Raw genomic sequence first — 19,448 nt, 5'->3', positions numbered from 1 at the left:
CTCTTGATTAAAGTTTGGAGTTAATGTCTAATTTTGGGCGCCAGTAGCTGGTTAGGTTACACACTGGGCATATCAGAGACAAAAAAAAAGAAAATCACTGGCTGATCTAACCCCCCAATTCCAACCCTGAATGCCAAGCAGGGAGGCAATGGGTACCATTTTTTATTTTTTTTTTTACAGGCTTTGGTATGACGTAACAGGGCATCGAACCCACAACCTACCGGTCTCAGGGTGGACGCTGTATCACTAGACCACTGAGTTGGTTAAAGAGCCCAATTTGCATGGAGCACAGTGATGTAAACTCATCAGATAAAGGCTACTAAAAGGCCATTTTGTGGTGGGAATGGAATTGTGTGGAGAATGCGGGCATCGATCCCGCTACCTCTCGCATGCTAAGCGAGCGCTCTACCATTTGAGCTAATTCCCCTGTCACTTGTCGCGCTGATAAAAACGGACGGACGTTTTGTTAAAACTTGATTTAACGCCTCTTCACATTTGAAAAACTATTTTCCCGACACACCGAGCGCTGATCAGGCATGATTTTGTATTTTTCTGTGATTCAGGGGTGTGTCAGCTGGTGAACAAGATGGACGAGGCGTCGGGGAGCGTGAAGGCCTTCAACAGGAACGACGAGCAGTTCCTGGAGGCGTTCGCCATCTTCTGCGGTCTCGGCATTCAGAACACGCAGATGTACGAGGCGGTGGAGAGGGCCATGGCCAAGCAGGAAGTCACGCTAGAGGTCAGACCCACAGCTTCACACGTCTGGGGCTTAAGGGGGGCACATGGGAAGATCTGGCACTGGGATGATTGGGTGCCAGGGTTTGCATCAGTGTAGAGAAAGAACACAGCGCGTGTGTGTGTGTGTGTGTGTGTGTGTGTGTGTGTGTGTGTGTGTGTGTGTGTGTGTGTGCGTGTGTGTGTGTGTGTGTGGCTGATGGAGCCTCACGTGGGTGCGTGAGTGACAGCGACGAGGCGCAGCGGCAGGAGTTTTCAGGCTGCGTCCTGACACTTCCACGCGGCATCGTTAGAGCCGAGCCCACACGCTGCCGTGTGCGGCCGCACGCTGGCAGCTGCGTGCTGCTCTTCCTTCTCCCGCTCTCAGTCACATGCCTGCATGCACGCTGCACACGCGCTCGCTGCTGCCCGCCGCCGCGGGGCGTCCAACGCGGCGTCCTCTCTCCCGTTAAGCTTGCGCCCGGGTTTTCTCATTTTCTCCTGCCTGGTCAAGCCCACACGCTGTCCTAGAGCGGCTATATTGTTTTTCTGCATGTATTTTGAGAGCTAAATTATTGTTTTTGTTTGTTTGTTTCCGTGTGCGTGTCTGCGTTCCCCAGGTCTTGTCGTATCACGCCACCGCCGCAGATGAAGAATCACGGGAACTCCAGGTAACCGCGGTAAATTCACATTTATTTATTTAACAATATACACTGTCATGCTCATATGAACTAAAGACTTTTATGATTTACTGATTGACTCAAATCTGAAAAAAAAGAGCGCTGAACTGCATCCGCAATAAAGCAATATTGTTTTTTGAAAGAAAAAAAAAGAAAAAAAGCTTATTGCTGCAGAAAATCTTAAAAAGGACCTCTGGAAAAAAATATTTTAAAAACATTATGCTATCATCTGAAAAACACATTGCAGTATCAATTGCAATCAAGAAATAGAGGAAACAATAGATATATTGTAATGTATAATGTGTACATATATATATATACGTGTGTGTGTGTGTGTGTGTGTGTGTGTGTGTGTGTGTGTGTGTGTGTGTGTGTGTCTAAGTGTTTGTAGACAGCTTATATAATTCAGAATACATTTTGTTGTTGTATTATGTTGCGAAACATCAAATGTATGAAAGCAAAGTTTCGGTGCCTTGTCTCTTAGAAGCTCTCTTCATGCACAAACACTGAACTGCAAAGGTATTTCTAAAACATATGCAGCTGCTGGAGACATCGCAGAAGGAGAGCACACAGGGATTTTTTCCTTTTGAAAGGAAAATAATATTTTGTTTGTTTCAGCCAGCAGATCAGTGGTGCTATTACTGTGGAAACAATGGCCTTTTCAAAAGTATCTGTTGATTTAGGATTGTATCAGTTTCTAACTTTGATTCACTACATGCTTTTTTAAATATTTTTCCATTGAATTTATCCCTCAGGGCTGATTCTTTTATCCTGTTGCCACAGGCTGCTGTTAGATTTTTTTTTTTACAGCAGAAAACACTGTGATATGAGGAAATACATGATTCTTAGCAAATGCATATCCAAAGCTCTGCATGGTATCATTAGACTGGATTGATTGGCTAGATTAGCAATTACTCAGTAATGGTTCACCGGGTCGATAAATGTGGCTTCTTTCATCGCACAGTACTATGTATACACAAAAGCAGTGGCAGTTTATAGCACACATTTATAAAGGACTGCTTGAAAACTGAACAGTGGCTTTTAGCTGCATTATTGGACCGTGTACATTGATTTGAGGTGAAACTGGTCCCCTCGAATCTGGGTTTTGCACAAAAGCATAAAAACAACCACAACAACAACAAAACACAGCCGCCACAATTAATCTCAATGATCCAACACAACTGTCCCAAACATTTTGGCTCCGTTCTGCTCTCCTGCCACAGCAGTGGCTGAACTAACAGTGCTGCAGCCTGATTAAACTGGCCTCCCACTGGGTGCCCTCCACTGGATGTCTTATATGGTAACTAGGACACCAGGCTGGAGTTTATTCTGGAGGCGGTTTCAGCCGACCTTCTGACGCCGGTGCCAGGCGCTGTGTGATGATGCATGGCAGGATTTCAACCCTCCGACACCTCGCTGTCTCTTGGGCTGTGGCCCTTTCGCTGCCTAACACGTGTGTGTGTTTGAAGGTAGCCACGGTGCCGTCGGCCCAGTCGCTGCGTCTCCTCGACTTCACCTTCAGCGACTTTGAGCTGTCGGACACCGAAACCACGCTGGCTACCGTCCGCATGTTCGTCGACCTCAACCTGGTCCAGAACTTCCAGATGAAGTACACGGTAGGAACTCATCTGCCATCTGGTTTCAGCTGATTACTGCTCTCTTGTTATATTCGGGGACATTATACAGCAGTAATAAGAGTCAGAATGCTCTTTTTTTTTTACTTGGATTCTTTAATATGTTTTTCAAAAATAATGTGCTGACCCCTAAAAAAAAAACCTTAGAGTCCCCCAAGAGTGGGTCAAAACCCCTCAATCGCCCCTGGTGGCTGGCTACATATATCATAAAAATACCACTCCACGCTTTTATTTAAAGGTTTAGTGTATGAGATTTTGACATTTTGACAAAGAAACAGCGACATAAAGTGGTTACATTTTAGATTGCAGCATCTTTCACTTTCCCTCCCGCTCCTGAGCTTGCCAGTGAGCTACGGTGGCTTGCGCACCCAAACCTGGATACCTCGTCTACCATCTTCGTCGTTGGTTTAATTGAAGATGCGAGCAGTCACTCTAAATAGGAAATGCGCTGTCAGGCAGCTGGATTGTCCACACTGGGCTTCCTGAGAAATAAGGCCTGCAAGATAGGACAACAACAACACATTACTTTTATTGTACTGCAATTGTACACTTTTATTAATGTATTTATGGGCAGCACATGATGTTTTTACCAATATAAAAATCATAAATCAAGACAAATATTACATACAGTACCTTTAAACTCTCTTTAACAAATTCTGCTATTTTGCCAAAACCACACACAACATGCTAACGTGATCCGTCAGTCCCAATCTTAATTGTCAGTTGGTAATTGTGGCCAATCAGGAGGTGCAGGAGCAGCTTCCTCTTTGACTGATCCGTGAAAACAGCCCATCCCTCTATCAGCAGCGTCCGACCAGTAGAGCGTGTGTTTATGTGCACCCGTGTGTGTGTGTTTGAGTCAGGAAGGTGAGCAAACACATTTACAAGAGAGATAACGTTTGTGTGTTTTTGCCCCACGGACCACACACACACACACACATACACACACACACACACACACACACACACACACACACACACACACTCGCAGCACCATCCCAGACCAACCCCCCCCCCAATCACCACCACCCAGCAGTCCAGCCCAACTGCTGTAGGTCTGCCCCCCACCGCTCCCCGGGTCTCGGTTTTCGCCTCGCGGTGATGTGAAGAGGTCCTTGTGCGCCGGCGGTTGACCTGCGGAGTGCCAGCGGAGGCCTCGTGAAGAGACGCTTTCACTGGACAACATCAGGGCCCTTCCAGCAGCGTGTGTGTTCACTTTGGAGCGCAGCAGGCCGGCTGCCATCAGCTCAATCAATTGTTAGTCGACAGCAGTCACTGTCTTAACGATGGCAGGGCATGAAAAGCACACACAGGAAGTGCACGTCACACTGAGGGAGCCAGGCAGAACGCAAAGACTGAAAGGCTGAAGAAATGTAGAGTGTTAACCTTTGGCTTATTCTTTCAAACCACTTCTATTCGATATAATAAAAACAATCCATCTATTATTTTTTTTTACACTTCACCATCCCTGCTAGGAATTCAAACGTTCAAAAGTTGCCTGAAGGCAACTGTGAGGTTTTTTTATTTCTCCTGAGTCATGAGCAAAGTCCCTTCACTACTCACAAGAAGCTAGGGATATTCATCTTTAGAGAGAAATGGATGGAAAACGCAGTAATATTAGGCCATGGAAGGGGAGCATGTAAGTTGTCCATTTCTGCATCTTACAGCCGTGGTGGCTTCACTGCAACAACAATGCAAATGTCTCAATAAGTTGTCACGTGACCCTTTGTCAAATACAAATTCTTATTGAACGAGTCATGACATCACATGTGCATGCAGAAGTTTACAGATGGTCAAATTGTGTCAAAGGTTCTATGCTGTTCTGAAATCTCATCCCTCACTTTTAGTGTTTTCTGAAGGGATGCAGAACGTATGCTTCACTGACATTGGTATTCCAACTATCAGAGGGCCAGTTATGCAACTCAACATATTCCTTTTTATGTTCTCTCTTATTATATGAATACCACGATTAATCAGCCTGAGCCTCAGGGAGAACACCTGCCGTGTTACGTAATCGTAATGCATTGTCTTTGCCATTGAGGAACATTGTCTGTGAAAGCCTCTATCCTGAGGTGTCTGGTTCAGCCATTCTCCTGCTGTCCTCTGCAGAGTTTATGCCAGTGGGTTCTGAGCGTGAAGAAGAACTACAGGAAGCACGTTGCGTACCACAACTGGAGACACGCCTTCAACACGGCTCAGAGCATGTTCGCCCTGCTCAAGTCAGGACGCTTGCAGGTCAGTTCAGCCTATCACTGCTTTCTGTGGGATTGGAGTGCCGCTGAGTTGTATGTAAAAGATTCTAATATCAGATGATACATTTCTTCAGGGTTCTGTGATTCTTTCTCTTAAGATCATTCAAAGACATTTTTATAATGTTCTGTTTTTGTTTTGTAACCCTGTGTAGTGCAAGCCAATCTGTAGTTTGACTCATTGATAAATAGATTATTTGTTCATACAATCAGAAAACCGTCAGTCCCAGTTAGTCAAGATAATTCACAGAGAAAATACCATGGTGCATTAAGAATTCTGCCTTCGTTCAGTCACCCGCAGACAACGTGCTCCTTGCTGCTTTGTTACATCCAGGTCAAAATTGTAGTTTACAGCAAGTTAACACCCCTTGCCACACATCCAGTGCGGGCGCAAGAATTTAGTTTTCTTGTGTTTTTCTTTACAATAATAAAGGAAACTTGCCTACCTGTCTATCTGGTGCAGGCTTGGCTTTTTATAAACACAGAAGGTTTTTCAGAAAATATTTCAGGACCATTTTTAAGATTGTGTAAACTTTTAACAGTGTCTGAACAACATTTTTCCACTACTGTACTTCCCTCACAAAGCTGCTCATGAGATGGTTTGTGAATATTATTGAATAACCAAACCTGGATTTTTAATCCATGCTTTGGCTCATGCATGTATTTTACAGACATTTTTCACAGCACAAGCGAAGTGCTATCTGCTTTAACTTTATTGGAGGCAATGCAGACTGCTGACAGCTCCAGAACCAAGAAACTCTTGCAAAAACCTGGTTCAGATGCTATAGAAAACCAAAAAAATGTTATGCATGTTCTGAAAAAATGTTTTTTACAGTGATGGTAAAATTATATGGACACAATGAAGACCACTGTTTTTTGTTGCATTTATGCATAAAATATTGGCAAAACAAGAGGTCCTGCGGTCTGGAAATATTTAAATGAGCCGTGCTGGGGGCATGCTTTTGGATGGTGCTGTTAACGTCGTGTCATATGCAGAATCGGCCTCGCTGTCCACTCCAGGCAGCGTGCTGGGCGCCCACACTGTGCGGACGCTTGCGCGGCTCTTGGGGGGCTTTTGTCAAGCGTCTACTGCGGCAAAACAGATTTCCTGATTTTGTTTCATTTATTTTTTTCTTTCTTAACCGCTTGCATCTTGTTGCTCTAATGCCTCCTGTCACCCCTCAATCCACGACAGAGCAACCTGAACGACCTGGAGGTCCTGGCTCTGATGATCGCCACCCTCAGCCACGACCTGGACCACCGAGGAGTCAACAACTCCTACATACAGAGGTAGAGCCAGAGAGCGTGAATCACCACAGAAATTATAATAATTGTGTGTGTGTATGTGTGGGCAGTACGACGTTTCAGCTGCATGTGTGTGTGTGTGTGTGTGTGTGTGTGTGTGTGTGTGTGTGTGTGTGTGTGGCCAGGAGCGACCACCCACTGGCCCAGCTCTACTGCCACTCCACCATGGAGCACCACCACTTCGACCACTGCCTCATGATCCTCAATAGCCCCGTAGGTGCACACACACACACACACACACACACACACACACACACACACACACACACACTTTACATTTGTAGGAGGCCTTTCGTTCTATCAACCCCATCATTCTGTTTCACTCAATGAAGTTTGAGCACAGTGGTGGATTTTACTGTTAAACATATGAAATCTGAACTAAAAGCATACACAGTTAAAAATAAATGAAAGGAGTAAATGTAAGAATATGATAATGCACAACACAGTGATTCTAAATATCATCTTCATGTAAGTCACACATTGTGAGTGTCTACTGATGCAGAAAAAACAGCAGGCAGGCAGTGGGGAATAGTGAAAAACTAGGTTTGCAAAACCCACTGCTGTGTGTGTTTATTGGTCTTTTTCGGATGTAATTAGCAACTGCCCCCCACACCTCCCATACCACCCCCCACCGGTGTAAATCTGGACAATTCTCATCATTGATTCATGTGGATCAGCCTTGCGTGATCCTCTGAAAGTCTAGAAATTTCCAGAAAACAGGATGTATCCTTATTTTCTGTGAAGACACTGGGTTTGGTCTTCCTTCTAATACTGATACTTTTGATGGACCTTCTACATGTTTAGAGGGTGGAAGCAAAAGCAAGGCAGCCTTGAGGTAATTTCAGTGGACAGAGCAAAGTTGCAAATTATTCTGGAGATTGAATTTTGCTTCATAAAAACACTGTTTTGTAAATAATAAACAGGCCTACAGGAGTATTGAAAAATGTATCTCATCTTCATTCCTTGCATTATTTTGGCTCGTCTGTCCATTTTTGGCATCGCTGGGTCTAAAAAACACACTCATCGACTCCCCACATTTGGCCTTTTCTGGGAATAAACACTCACTTTATTGAGAATAACTCACTTTATTGAGAATAAATGCGATCCCGGGCGTCACGCCAACCATCAGCTGACGTCTGAGCTAAAATACAGCTGTTCCCACTGATTACAGTGATAGACACATGCAGCTGTCACGCCAGAGCGGGTTACCAAAAAAATCAGTTATTTCCTCACACCTTCTTTTGTAATCTCCATCGCAGTTACACAACACGCTGAAGTGCGCTAACCTCTGGCAGCTGCGGCTGATTCCGTATGCAGCAGCAGCTGAGCTGTTGGCAGGAGGTGGCGTCTCCCCTGCCGGTGTCCTCGCGTGGCTCGCTGCCAGAGCCTCGAGATCATTCTCATCTCATCTGAAAAGGCTCCCGCAACCGCCGTTCTCTGCTCCCGTTTACCACATTTCATTTCATTTCTTTTTCCCGACCGCAGGAGCCAGATTAATTGCTCAGACCAGAAATCACAGTGGGAGCCCGTTCTTTTAATAACGGCTCATAAAGCCATAAAAATGTGATCCTAATGTAATAATGCAATCCATAAGCCAAACAAACCGTCGAGGACACGGAGAGATACCGTATTGTTACGTGGAGAATAATAAGTATATTCACTCAAGAACTTTATGGGCAGATATATATTTCCTATTCACAGGGATTTTTCTCAATAGCTTCTCACATCCAGAACTATGTGTCTTATATTATTCTATTTTACACCATCTGCCTGGTCCTGTATTCACATGGACCTGCGAACAGCAGCTAGTGGTTAAACAGAAGAAGAAAAAAAAAAAACCCAGCTGGCACTCTACTGTGTTCATCGAGATTTTTCTGTCATTAACATTCTGTGAGCTGTGTTTTTGGTAGTTTTGGTGGCTTTTATTTTGAAGTTTCATCAGGCAGACAGTGGCCTCATGGTCTTGACAGTAATCATTGGTGCGCACTGGCTCACAACAGTGCATCCTGTAGGGGCCTAGTGGTGTCTTGGGCTAGTGAACGCTGTTGCTCTTTTATAGATTGTGCAGACTCTGCACATTTTGCATTAGGGATGGGCGATATAGACTAAAATTTTTATCACGATAATTTCTGGCATTTATTGCGATAACGATAAAAGTGATGGACAAAAATAGAAAACAATTCAACTCCGTCTTTTTGGATTTTTTTGAAAAAGCACACAAAACTGTATTTAAAATCCCGTTTACACGGATACGCTGGAAACGACTGAAAACGATGTAGTACCTATGCCAGGCCCGGTGGGGCGCCGAAAGTTTACTCCCTGAAGGCAGAAGAAGAAGAACACCTGAAACACGCCATGTTTAAAGAAGCAGCAACTTGCTGACAACATGAGCACCACTGAGAATAGAGAAAAGGTCGCTCTTGAAAAGACGGTGTGGATAAACGATGGAGATGAACTTCTGCTTCAAGTTACTTTAGAACGTTTAGCAACGAGCTCTACGCTATCAGCCCTGGCCTTCCACCATGCTTGTTATTGTGCCACACCGGCTGCCAGCAGCAAGTGCGTTGCGCACGTAAATACGTCATCAACAGGAGTTTATTGTTATTGTCGCGAGATGACATTCTTACCGTAGGGGATTTTCTTTTCTTTTCTTCTTTTTTTTTGTACGATATATCGCAGACGATAACATATCGCCCATCCCTATTTTGCACCTAACTTCTCTCTCTTCCTGATGGCTCAATAAAGTGGCGCTGCTCTGAATGTTTATGGCCCCGTCGACAGACAAGCAAACTCTTAAACACACTCGTAGCAGATTTATGCAAACGGGCACACACAAAATGGCAGCTAAGCATTAATGCAAACACACACTCTGTGAGGCACTCCAGATGGGAAGGGTGAGGGATAATGTGTCAACTGGCGTGCTCATCCACACTGAAGACACGTTGAGCTGGTTGCTACGATGCTTCCTGTGGTCGATACAATAACTCTGGTCCTCTGTTTGTCCTGCTCTCCAGGGAAACCAGATCCTGAGCGGCCTCTCTCTGGACGAGTACAAGGCCACTCTGAAGATGATTGAGAGGGCTATTCTGGCCACCGACCTGGCACTGTACATGAAGTAGGTACCAGACGTCAAGTTCAGATGGAAATCGACCTGGAGTGGGCTAGACAGTGATGGGAGGCTGGGGCAGGGAAAGGAAAGGAAAGGAAAGGAAAGGAAAGGAAAGGAAAGGGGCTTTTTCGTGTAAAACTGTAACTACTATGTTAAACTATCCTGGACTTGTTTAATTTTTTTTTAGATTTAAACTTTCAACTTGACATCAAATTGGCAAATCAGTATAACCTTAAATTATGTCAATACCTTACTGAAAATGAATCATTAAAAATGCACATCACACTTACCAGCCATACATTAGAGCACAAGACATACATGGGTTGTCATTGGAAATAGAAGAGTGCAAGAAAAAGGGAAATTATGCACGAGTATTTCACTTTTTATGTTAATGTATGCACATTAAGCAATGCCCGTATTTCAATGATGCATTTTATTAATTTATTTTTAATTAACTGAATAATTTTGTTCCTGATCAGGTACCTTCAGTCATTTTGCCCTCGTCTGCCTCACTGATTTCCACTCTTAATTTAAACGTCTTTCAATCTAGAATGTGGGTGGGTTGTACCAGCATATGGATAATTGTGTGTGTGTGTGTGTGTGTGTGTGTGTGTGTGTGTGTGTGTGTGTGTGTGTGTGTGTGTGTGCGTGCGTGTGTGTGTGTGTGTGTGTGTGTGTGTGTGTGTGTGTGTGTGTGTGTTAGGAGGCGTGGGGAGTTCTTTGAGCTGACAAAGAACAGCCAGTTTGTCTGGGAGGACGAACACCACAGAGACTTGCTGAGGTGAGCAGACAGACTCAAAGGCAAGCGCGTCAGGAAGTGGTGCAGCCTGTCCCCACCTCAAATACGTAGCTGTTCACATTTCAAAATGTTACTGACTAGGGTTTCTGATTGTGATTGTTATTCATCGCTTACAAAATGTGTAAAATTTAAACTTTACTTAAAAAACAAAAACAAAACATATCTTTGATATGAACTCATTATGTCATGACTTTATGTCATGTGATGTCCATAAATTGCTTCTTTTCAGACATTAAACCAAGAGTTACTATGTTTTTTATCACTGTGCACATCATGGCTAATATCTTTTTCTCTCTTTCAGGTCAATGCTCATGACTTCATGTGACATCTCGGCCATCACCAAGCCTTGGCCAGTGCAAAAAAGGGTAAAATTAAATTTGTACATTTGAATACTTACTGTGTTTTTAAAATACTGGACCAAAAGCAAGTTTAAAAAAAAAAAAATTCAATAACAAATGCTTTCGGACTTTTCTTTAGTTTGCATAGAATTACATTGGCAGTAGCGAGTGTGAAACATCATTGTTGACATCTCAGGTATCAGGTGACATCATCTGTACATGTGAGTGTAACTGGGTTATCGCGACTATTTCTGTACAGTGGAAGGAAGTCGTATCACGTTAATGATTTGTCCTAACCTGATCAAATGTGAGGCTCCTTTGCTGCTTGATCTTTCTCCTGCGTTATCAGGAAGTGATCCACTTCCGTCCGCCCCCTCGCGCTCTCAGGATCCCTCACATTATCAGTCTCTCAAAAGATCACAGACACACGGTCCTAATGTATATCATCGTCACTGTCATGCTTTACGTTGGCCAGTGTGGTGTTCCAAGCCCAGCCCTTATTGGCTTCACCTCTGCTGGACACCTACCTCATTACACACCTGCTGGCAGTTCCACTAATGACGTTTGACATAATGACACCAGCTGCTTTTTCACAATGCTTTCGCTCTATCGTTGATCTATTTGATGATGCATTGGTTAGCACTGTCACTGTTCTGGGTTTGAGTCAGACTCTGGGCCTCACCGTGGAGTTGTTTCTTTAGCTTCTTCCCACCTAATGAGCAGGTGAAAAGATGCTCATTAGATTAACTGGCAACTCTAAATTGTCCATAGATGTGAGTGTGAGTGTGGATGGTTATTTATCTCTCTTTGTGACCCTGTAGTGAAGTGGTGCAGTCCCTCCAGATAGGGATGGAGAGTGATTTCCTTTAAAATTCCTTTAATCAATGTGTGGAAAGGCAACATATGGAGATGTGGCCCTTTGCATTCGCGCTCATGCGAACGGCTCTCATCCTCAGCCTGTTTACTTCTCACACTCGCTTCTTTGTCACGTGTGTCGTCCTTCTCCTCGGCTACATCAGAGCCACCCCGCACCACCACCACCACCATCTCATGTCCCAGCTGACCTTCGTTAGTCCTCTCCTCATTAGGAGGCACAGAGGAGAGAGGTGCAGACAGGAACGCACTCCATGAGTGTGTTTGTGTGCGTCCTCGTGTCTGTGCTGACAAGGGAGGGCTCATTAAAACAAACAGCTGTGTCCCCTGTCCTCAAATGACTCCTGAAGCACACAGGGCATCTATCTAACTATCTATATATCTATATACCTATGCTTTATATCTTTTCCCCCCTCACACTGGCTCATGACAGTGTTTGAATTGTTTCTGATACTGTCCTGAATACAAAGTTGAATTTAAAACCGTAAAGCTCAAATATTTCTTTTTCTATATTATTTCTGTAGTTTTTTTTATCTATCTTAAAAAGTTGAAACATTGGGTTTAGTTCAACATGGGAGACACACATTTGGTCAACTCGACTCAAAACTTTCAGACTGCTTTCCTTGTTCTACTTTCTTTGCAATCAGTGATAATATTTCAAATGACAGTGAGCGAGCCAAGACAAGACTGATTGTTACCATCAAACATCATCATTTTACAAGATAACATTGTTTTGTTGAATTAAGTTCAGCCTCAATCCAAATCCCTGTCTCCCTCATTTTGATGTATATAGCTTTTCAAAGTCCAAACCCCCCGATTCTCTTTTATTATTTCATAATATGGACAGATCGTGTGCAATAATCTCCCAGAAAAATGTTACCCTTCATCTAGTGGTAGATCTTCTTTGCTGCTGCCAAGAGTCAAATGAAGCAGTGGCTGACCATGGACGTTGTTTTGACACTGAGCGAACTGACGAGGCCATGCAGTCCAAAATAAAATTCATCTTTTGATTGACAAGAGGGAGAGTAAATAAAACGAAGTCACTTAACCTCGTCTGTCACCGCTGGCCTCGTGCTCAGCGTCTTTGTCAGTCCTCTGTAATGAGCTGCGGCTCCAGCTGAGTCGCCCTTGCAGCTCCTCAGAGCTGAGCTTTGATTACGGAGCCGTCGCTAGGGCTGCAGATGGCTCCGACACGCGCGCACGTGCGTGTGGAGCGGCAGCGATTGGAGCCTGAGGCTGCAGTCAGATCTCATTTACCTCCCTGTAAACAGATGGTGAGCATTATCGTCAAGTAACGACCACTCGCCCGGCAGAGATCCTGCTCTCCGTCAGTATCCTCCTTCCATCTTTCACTGATGCTATTCTCCTTCATAGTTTAGCATTTATTTTGTAATGTATATGTTAGAGGGTTGATGTATGGTGAGCTACTGCTGCTCATCGAGGTCCCGTTCTCCTGTGGGGACTTATTTTTTCAATAATCATCCACTCACTGTACATTATCCCACTTAGAACACAGCCTACAACTAAATAATTAAATAATGACACAAAATAATGATTGATGTAAAATTACCCTGTTCTATATAAAACTGACTGACGTACATCTTGCCCATTTGCACAGCTTTAATGACTATGATTTGAACAAACCGTTGCTGGATGTGTGAAAGAAAGTTTTCATGATGCCAAACTTGGAGAAGGGGCTCAGGTTGAGGTTAGGGTTGGGGCTAGGATGGGGTTAGGATTGGGGTTAGGGTTGGGGATGGAGTTAGGGTTAGTGTTGGGGATGCGATGGGGTTGGGATTGGGGCTAGGGTTTGTCTTGGGGTTAGGGTTGGGGATGGAGTTAGGGTTGGGGATGGGGTTAGGGTTGGGTTTAGGATTGGGGCTAGGGTTTGTCTTGGGGTTAGGTTTGGGGATAGGGTTAGGGTTGGGGTTGGGGCTAGGGTGAGGTTAGGATTGGGGCTAGGGTTTATCTTGGGGTTAGGGTTGGGGATGGAGTTCGGGTTAGGGTTGGGATTAGGGTTCAGGTTTGGTCTAAGGTTGGGCCTGTCACATGAGAAAAAAACAATATTTTTGCTCCTGTGTGTCAGCTGGCAATGCATGGATTCACTAGCAGCAGTCAGCCAGCGATTTATCAAGAAATAAACGCCACTGAATACTGGTGATTGACCAATCGGAATATTCAAGAGAGTTGCATTCTAACGTAATATATATTGTGAAATATCTCTGATATCTCTTTTTTCTTTGTGTTACACCCAGTATGTTAAATAGTCTTTTAAATACCATGGAGTAAAGATGTCACATGATCTGACCATCACTCCTCACCCTGTGCAGATTGCGGAGCTTGTAGCCACTGAGTTCTTCGAGCAGGGAGACAAGGAAAGAAGCGAGCTGAACATTGAGCCAAGCGTGAGCACTGCTTGTCACATCATGGTATATATGCTTCATAATTTTGTTTTGCAGCATTTCAAATCCTGCTTTTTCATTTTAGGACCTGATGAATCGTGAGAAGAGAGACAAGATTCCCAGCATGCAGGTGTCCTTCATAGATGCCATCTGCGTGCAGTTATATGAGGCAAGTTCATCCACTGAAACAATGTAAATTTTCACTAATATGAAGTGAAAAGGTTTGTTTATTAGAGCATTACAGACTTTTGTTTTATTGTACCCCCTGCTAATTGAAATGTCTTTGTCACTGTTGCAGACCTTGGCTGGCATGTCTGAGCACTGCTCTCCATTATTAGAAGGATGTCAGAAGAACCGGCAGCACTGGAAGCGTCTGGCTGAGGAGTGTGAGAAAGGCCTGGTCAACGGTCTAGTGTGATCCGGCACTCTGTGGGTCCGTCCCATGCGATCCCGCTAACACAAAGCTTCGGTAAATCAGCACGACGCCTTAAAGGACAAATGACGTGCTTCGTTTGTGACTAAAGATTCTGAAATTAACCGTAGTGTTTGATGGTCTAACCATGCCATCAAGCTGTGTACCCTCACTGGCAAAGTTTTAGTATGTGCCAAGAAGCAGTGCAACAAATGCTGCACATCAAGGATCACAACATTTGCCGCAGTATCTGTGCATTCGTGGCTGACATTGCTTATGATACAGCCAATCTCTGCCCTTCAATGGCCCGGCTTACATGTTCTAACGAAGCCTTTTGATTTGAAATGCACTTATCATTTAGAGTCGATTTCAGGTACCTTTCATTTAGTGTGTTATCTTTTTAAAGAGTGTTTGCTCAACAGGGAAATATATAAACTTGATGGGCCACAGTAATGCATAGCGCCACAAGATACGATTGGAAGCTAAGCTTGAAAAACCTTATTTTCACAAAAAAAAAGAAGCCGTGAAAGCGTGAAAAGGCATTCTAAGACCAAAATTGGCCATGTAATTGAAAACTCTTGACCTTATTGATGCTGGTTGAAAATGGCCCAGACGTACGTTTTCATGCTATCTTTCCGAATTGTTAGCGAGTGAAACTGTTCCCATCCAAGAGCTCGTGTTCCTTTTCCCTAAGCTTTGTGAGACTCATCCACCCTGTTGTCACATGACTTTCACTCACAGGAGAGAATGATAGACTTGGCACTAAGCTATTTATTACCATAGCATTTGTTTTTTTTATTATTATTGCACAGAGTGGCTTTCATCTTGACATCTCACGTACACTATCTCTCACAGGTGGTGAAATGTAGGGCAGCACTTAGTGGTGGAGCAGTCATCAGCACCATTACAGTGAAATACAGATAAATATATCTCTCCAGTGTCACAGTGATCTGATGAACTTGTTCAATACATTCACAGCACACATAGCACAAGGGTTGTTTTTTGTAACATTTTTCACTCACTGTCCTAACTATTGCATATTTATTTTAATGTATATTTATTAGAGTTTCTATATTTTAAGGTCATGTTTGTCAGGAGCACACAGTCCCCTATACAGGAAATGTAGTTTTCATACAAGCCTATCGGTTTTTTGAATGACCTTTCTTAGCAAAAACTCTTTCAGATGGTGTTTGGAATTGTACTATATTGCTATTTTTTGTTCTAAAATGTAAAGAGCCAAAGACTAGGCCTGTGATTTCAAAGGAAATTGGGTCTACAGTTTTTTTTCACTGCCTTGTTGTGATAAAGTAGGACCAACTCACAATTAAAGAGAAAAAAAATCATTGTTGTCAATTTGTCAACATCTTTTTTTTTTTTTTTTACTTATTGAAGAAGTTTAAGTTTGTATTTTGCAGTGCACAGCCTGATAGACTGTTTGATTTTTGTCAAGAACATATCCAATACAATATATGCAGTCCATTTACATTTAATCATGCTAGACCTGACACTTGCTATTCAACACAGAGTATAGCCCATCAACAATGAACCCAGTGTTGCACTGCCACCTGGTGGTCAAAAGACATTGCTGGACAATCCTTTGTGGGAGACTTTTACTGATGCCAGTTTATAAAAGCTCAACACAGATACATATGGTTCTAAAACAGGTAAACAACTTTAGGGGAAGTGAGACAAAAAGAAAGACAAATGGCTCCAACATTCAAATCAATGTTCAGGGGAAATATTTACATCAGTCTGGACAAAACAGTCTCACACAAAGAAAAGACTATCAAAAACAAAAGATATACAACTAATGACACCCAGCACACTTGTGATGGGACAGAAGGTCAGACAGAAGGGTTATAGGAGGACAAGTATGTTTTTTATAACGGGTCGCAGATGGCTCGATACACAGCTTTGTGGATGGCTGAGTGGCTACGAGTTCACCTTGTACGCCACCATGCTCTTCACTTCATGGATGGAGGTGGTGAAGGAGCGCAGACGCACCGTCTCTGACTGATCAATCATCTGCGGCCCAGACTCCTCCCACTTGTCAGGCACCTCTAGGTCTTTGTCAGTGTAGACCAGGAGGTCAAAGGCACCTGGGAGAGGAGAGTGCAAAAACTGTGTCATTAATGCTAAAGTGAACCTGAGACGGACTGGTGAAGAACAGGAAATTGTGGTTACACACATGGCGTCTCCAATAGTGGCAGGAAGGTCACGGTGGCCGTTAGTTGCCTGATGACGGAGCGGATCTCGTCCTGAATGGACTTAATGGACTTCTCTCTGGGGACGCTGAGGAACACAAGAGAAAGCTTTGATGTACAACGTTTACTATGGAGTGACTCACTAAAGTGTGACCACTTGTCACACTTTAGAATTGCTTTTACAGAAAATGTGAATCTAGTGCATAAAACGACGGTGGCCGACAAAGGTCAAACACAATACAACTGCCTAATGCGCCTCAGTTAGCGAAAACAGCTGCAGGTATGGAAACGATGCAAATTCACAAACACAAGTCTAAAAAAGGATTGTGGTGCAATCAAAAAACCCGCCGCAGTGATGCAAAACACAACAAATGCAAACCAAGGAAACGCATGCAAATGAAAAAATAAAATAAAAATGAGCATAAACCAGTCACAACAACAGAAGTGCTCCAAACCTGCCGGGGGCGCTCTTAGCAGAACAGCTCAGTGGAGAGACACGCTGGCAGACCGGGGACGGCTGACTGATGGTGTTTCAAACAACAGTGTGAAGATTCTGTGTCTCTCCACTGAGCTGTTCTGCTAAGAGTGCCCCCTGCAGGTTTGGAGCACTTCCGTTGTAGTGACTAATTTATGCAGCGCTTTTTTTTTTCCTTTTTCGTTTGCATGTGTTTCCTTGGTTTGCCTCTGCTGTGTTTTGCATCACTTCTCTGCTTGCAGCGCATTTGATTATTAAGTATATGCTTTTATGTCTTGCAGCACGTTTTTTTTTTTTTTTGCACCATGATCCTCGTTTTGTACTTTGTTTAGACTTGTGTTTGTGAATTTGCATCGTTTCCATACCTGCTGCTGTTTTCGCCAACTAAGGCACAATAGGCAGTTGTATTGTGTTTGGCCCTTGCCGGCCACCGTAAAAAAAAACAGCCCTGAAACCCAAACTGAGTGAGTGTGACCCTGAAAGATGGTTCGTGGTTGCCACCTGCTGAGATTTTGATGTAATGCCTCCTGATTAAGTAGCACAAAGATGTCAGATTATTTTGGGGGTGAAGGTCATTGTAGATGGTGGAGGCTCTGACCTGCTTCCCTTGGCAGACTTGTCGCACTCTACGTCAAACTGCCATCGCTCCAGCACGTTCTTGGTCTCCAGACACGTGACGACCAACACCAGCTTCTTCACCGTGCACTCATAGAGCCACTCTGAGTGTCACAGAACAAACAAGTTCAACACGATCACTAACAGCAGAAAACCTGGAAACTCAAAACCTATCCTGTATCATTTCTGTTGACCACAGTTTGCCTCACACAATCATTCAGCGTATTTTTGTCAAAATTAAACCGAGGGTACCTTTGAGTTGTGAAACCACATCTGAAAGGTATTTCTTCAGTGTGGCGTCAGTAGTGACCAGCAGGCTCATGTCATAGTGGTTGACTCTAGTGAACGTCTCTGGAGGATAGATCCCACGTTGGTAAAGGATGCTGTTGATGCCAAATGCTGCAGTGAGAAAAGAAACAAAGGAAAAGGGTCAGGCCACGTGACCAGGAGGCATCAATAATATCAAAGTAAAAAGTTAGGACGAGGTGCATTCAATCGAAAGTTGCTCGATCAAGTTTAATTGTATAGAATTGCTTGCAATGTCATGCAAGCCATGCGTTCACTTTCATTGATACAGAGACTTAAACCTGATCGTGTGACCAACATCGACCAATTAACCAGCGACGAAATGAGCAAATAATCCCGACAGGAAGTCGAAGAAACCACACATGTCAACGTCATGCCGTTGCAACGTACGACTTTTTCTTGGTTGGCGGCGCACTGTGAATTGTTCGATTCCTGGTTCAAAGTTTTGTCATATACGCCAATCCGGAAGACAAAACACGGTTCGCTTAACAAAAATGCTTCCATTGCTGTCTTCAGCCGAACCCCGACCCGAGCTATATAAAATCAAACAACAATATATATTTATGACAACTGAAAGTTTTTTGTGTAGGGGGAAGGGTTGGCCCAGTTAGAATCTCGAGTCCAGTGCAAAGCGTAAGTATTTTTCGCAAACGTATCCTTGTCTCGACATCTTTGAATGTACCAGCGTATCGACACAGGCCCTGCAGCATGCTAGCGTCCTCTGACTGCGTGTTCAAAGTGGGCTAGATTAGCTGGGAAAACATGAACACCGTAAACACCCGCGCAAAAATGCTTACAGAAAAAGTCAGCCACCAGCTCGGCACTTCCTCTCAGAGTAATTCCTTGCGCCCCGGTGGTCATTTTCGCGCCTCTGTTTCGATATCCGTACAAATTACAATCCTTCGTTGTGTTTTTCCCCTCTTCCCCTCGGTCGACTCTTCAGAGCATAACCGCCTCGTAGTTTGAATTTTTCAGCGACGCCCCTCTGGGCATGCGCAAACTGTTTAGGGTCGCACGAATTATGACGTAACAAAAGCGCATGCGACGTTTCGGCAGCAGAGGTCAGTGAACGCTTCTTTTAAATCCTGCACATCTTTTGCGCCTATTTAAAAAATTGTATTGGCGCAAGTTTGTTGCTCAAATTTCTTTCTTGTCACATAGAAAGTAACCGGCGTTAGAATCTATTCCAAACTTTGAGATTTGCGCAGCAAAAGTTATAGCGTAACTATGGCAAAGTTTTCCATTTTGAAATGATGTGTTTCGTATTCCAGACATTAACAATGTTGCCAGAATACATTGACTTTTGCCATATGTATGACATATTTCTCATGTC

General features: G+C 43.7%; 2 protein-coding genes and 1 non-coding gene across 7 annotated transcripts in view; 1 reads left to right on the top strand and 2 right to left on the bottom strand.

Moving 5' to 3' along the window:
• pde5ab (phosphodiesterase 5A, cGMP-specific, b) overlaps positions 1–15,858 on the top strand; it is a 55,162-nt gene extending 39,304 nt beyond the window's left edge. For 3 of the 5 annotated variants that reach the window (XM_076033901.1, XM_076033902.1, XM_076033897.1), the window contains exons 11-22: positions 564–739; positions 1,335–1,394; positions 2,864–3,010; positions 5,138–5,263; positions 6,473–6,567; positions 6,708–6,795; positions 9,597–9,697; positions 10,395–10,472; positions 10,792–10,855; positions 14,032–14,106; positions 14,189–14,272; positions 14,402–15,858. In XM_076033901.1, the coding sequence (XP_075890016.1) occupies positions 564–739; positions 1,335–1,394; positions 2,864–3,010; positions 5,138–5,263; positions 6,473–6,567; positions 6,708–6,795; positions 9,597–9,697; positions 10,395–10,472; positions 10,792–10,855; positions 14,032–14,106; positions 14,189–14,272; positions 14,402–14,521 (1,214 nt within the window). In that variant the 3' untranslated portion in view covers positions 14,522–15,858. The remainder of the gene's footprint in view (positions 1–563; positions 740–1,334; positions 1,395–2,863; positions 3,011–5,137; positions 5,264–6,472; positions 6,568–6,707; positions 6,796–9,596; positions 9,698–10,394; positions 10,473–10,791; positions 10,856–14,031; positions 14,107–14,188; positions 14,273–14,401) is intronic. The other 2 variants (XM_076033898.1, XM_076033899.1) reach the window with 2 other exon arrangements.
• On the bottom strand, positions 355–427 carry trnaa-agc (transfer RNA alanine (anticodon AGC)). The gene has a single exon. It is a non-coding gene; the product is annotated as a tRNA-Ala (tRNA).
• Positions 15,859–16,108: 250 nt separating the features above from the next.
• mad2l1 (MAD2 mitotic arrest deficient-like 1 (yeast)) lies at positions 16,109–19,095 on the bottom strand. Its single transcript, XM_076033903.1, has 5 exons — positions 18,913–19,095; positions 18,062–18,208; positions 17,793–17,913; positions 16,704–16,807; positions 16,109–16,614 (listed from the first exon to the last, which is right to left on the bottom strand). The coding sequence occupies exons 1-5, from the start codon at positions 18,974–18,976 to the stop codon at positions 16,448–16,450; spliced, it is 603 nt and encodes a 200-aa protein (XP_075890018.1). The 5' UTR covers positions 18,977–19,095; the 3' UTR covers positions 16,109–16,447.
• Between the last annotated feature and the right edge of the window lie 353 nt (positions 19,096–19,448).

The sequence above is a fragment of the Nelusetta ayraudi genome, unplaced genomic scaffold (assembly GCF_046127955.1).
Source record: "Nelusetta ayraudi isolate G7.1 ecotype Tasmania unplaced genomic scaffold, CSIRO-AGI_Nayr_v1 ptg000042l, whole genome shotgun sequence".
NCBI lineage: Eukaryota > Metazoa > Chordata > Actinopteri > Tetraodontiformes > Monacanthidae > Nelusetta > Nelusetta ayraudi.
This window is presented reverse-complemented; position numbering and strand designations above follow the sequence as displayed.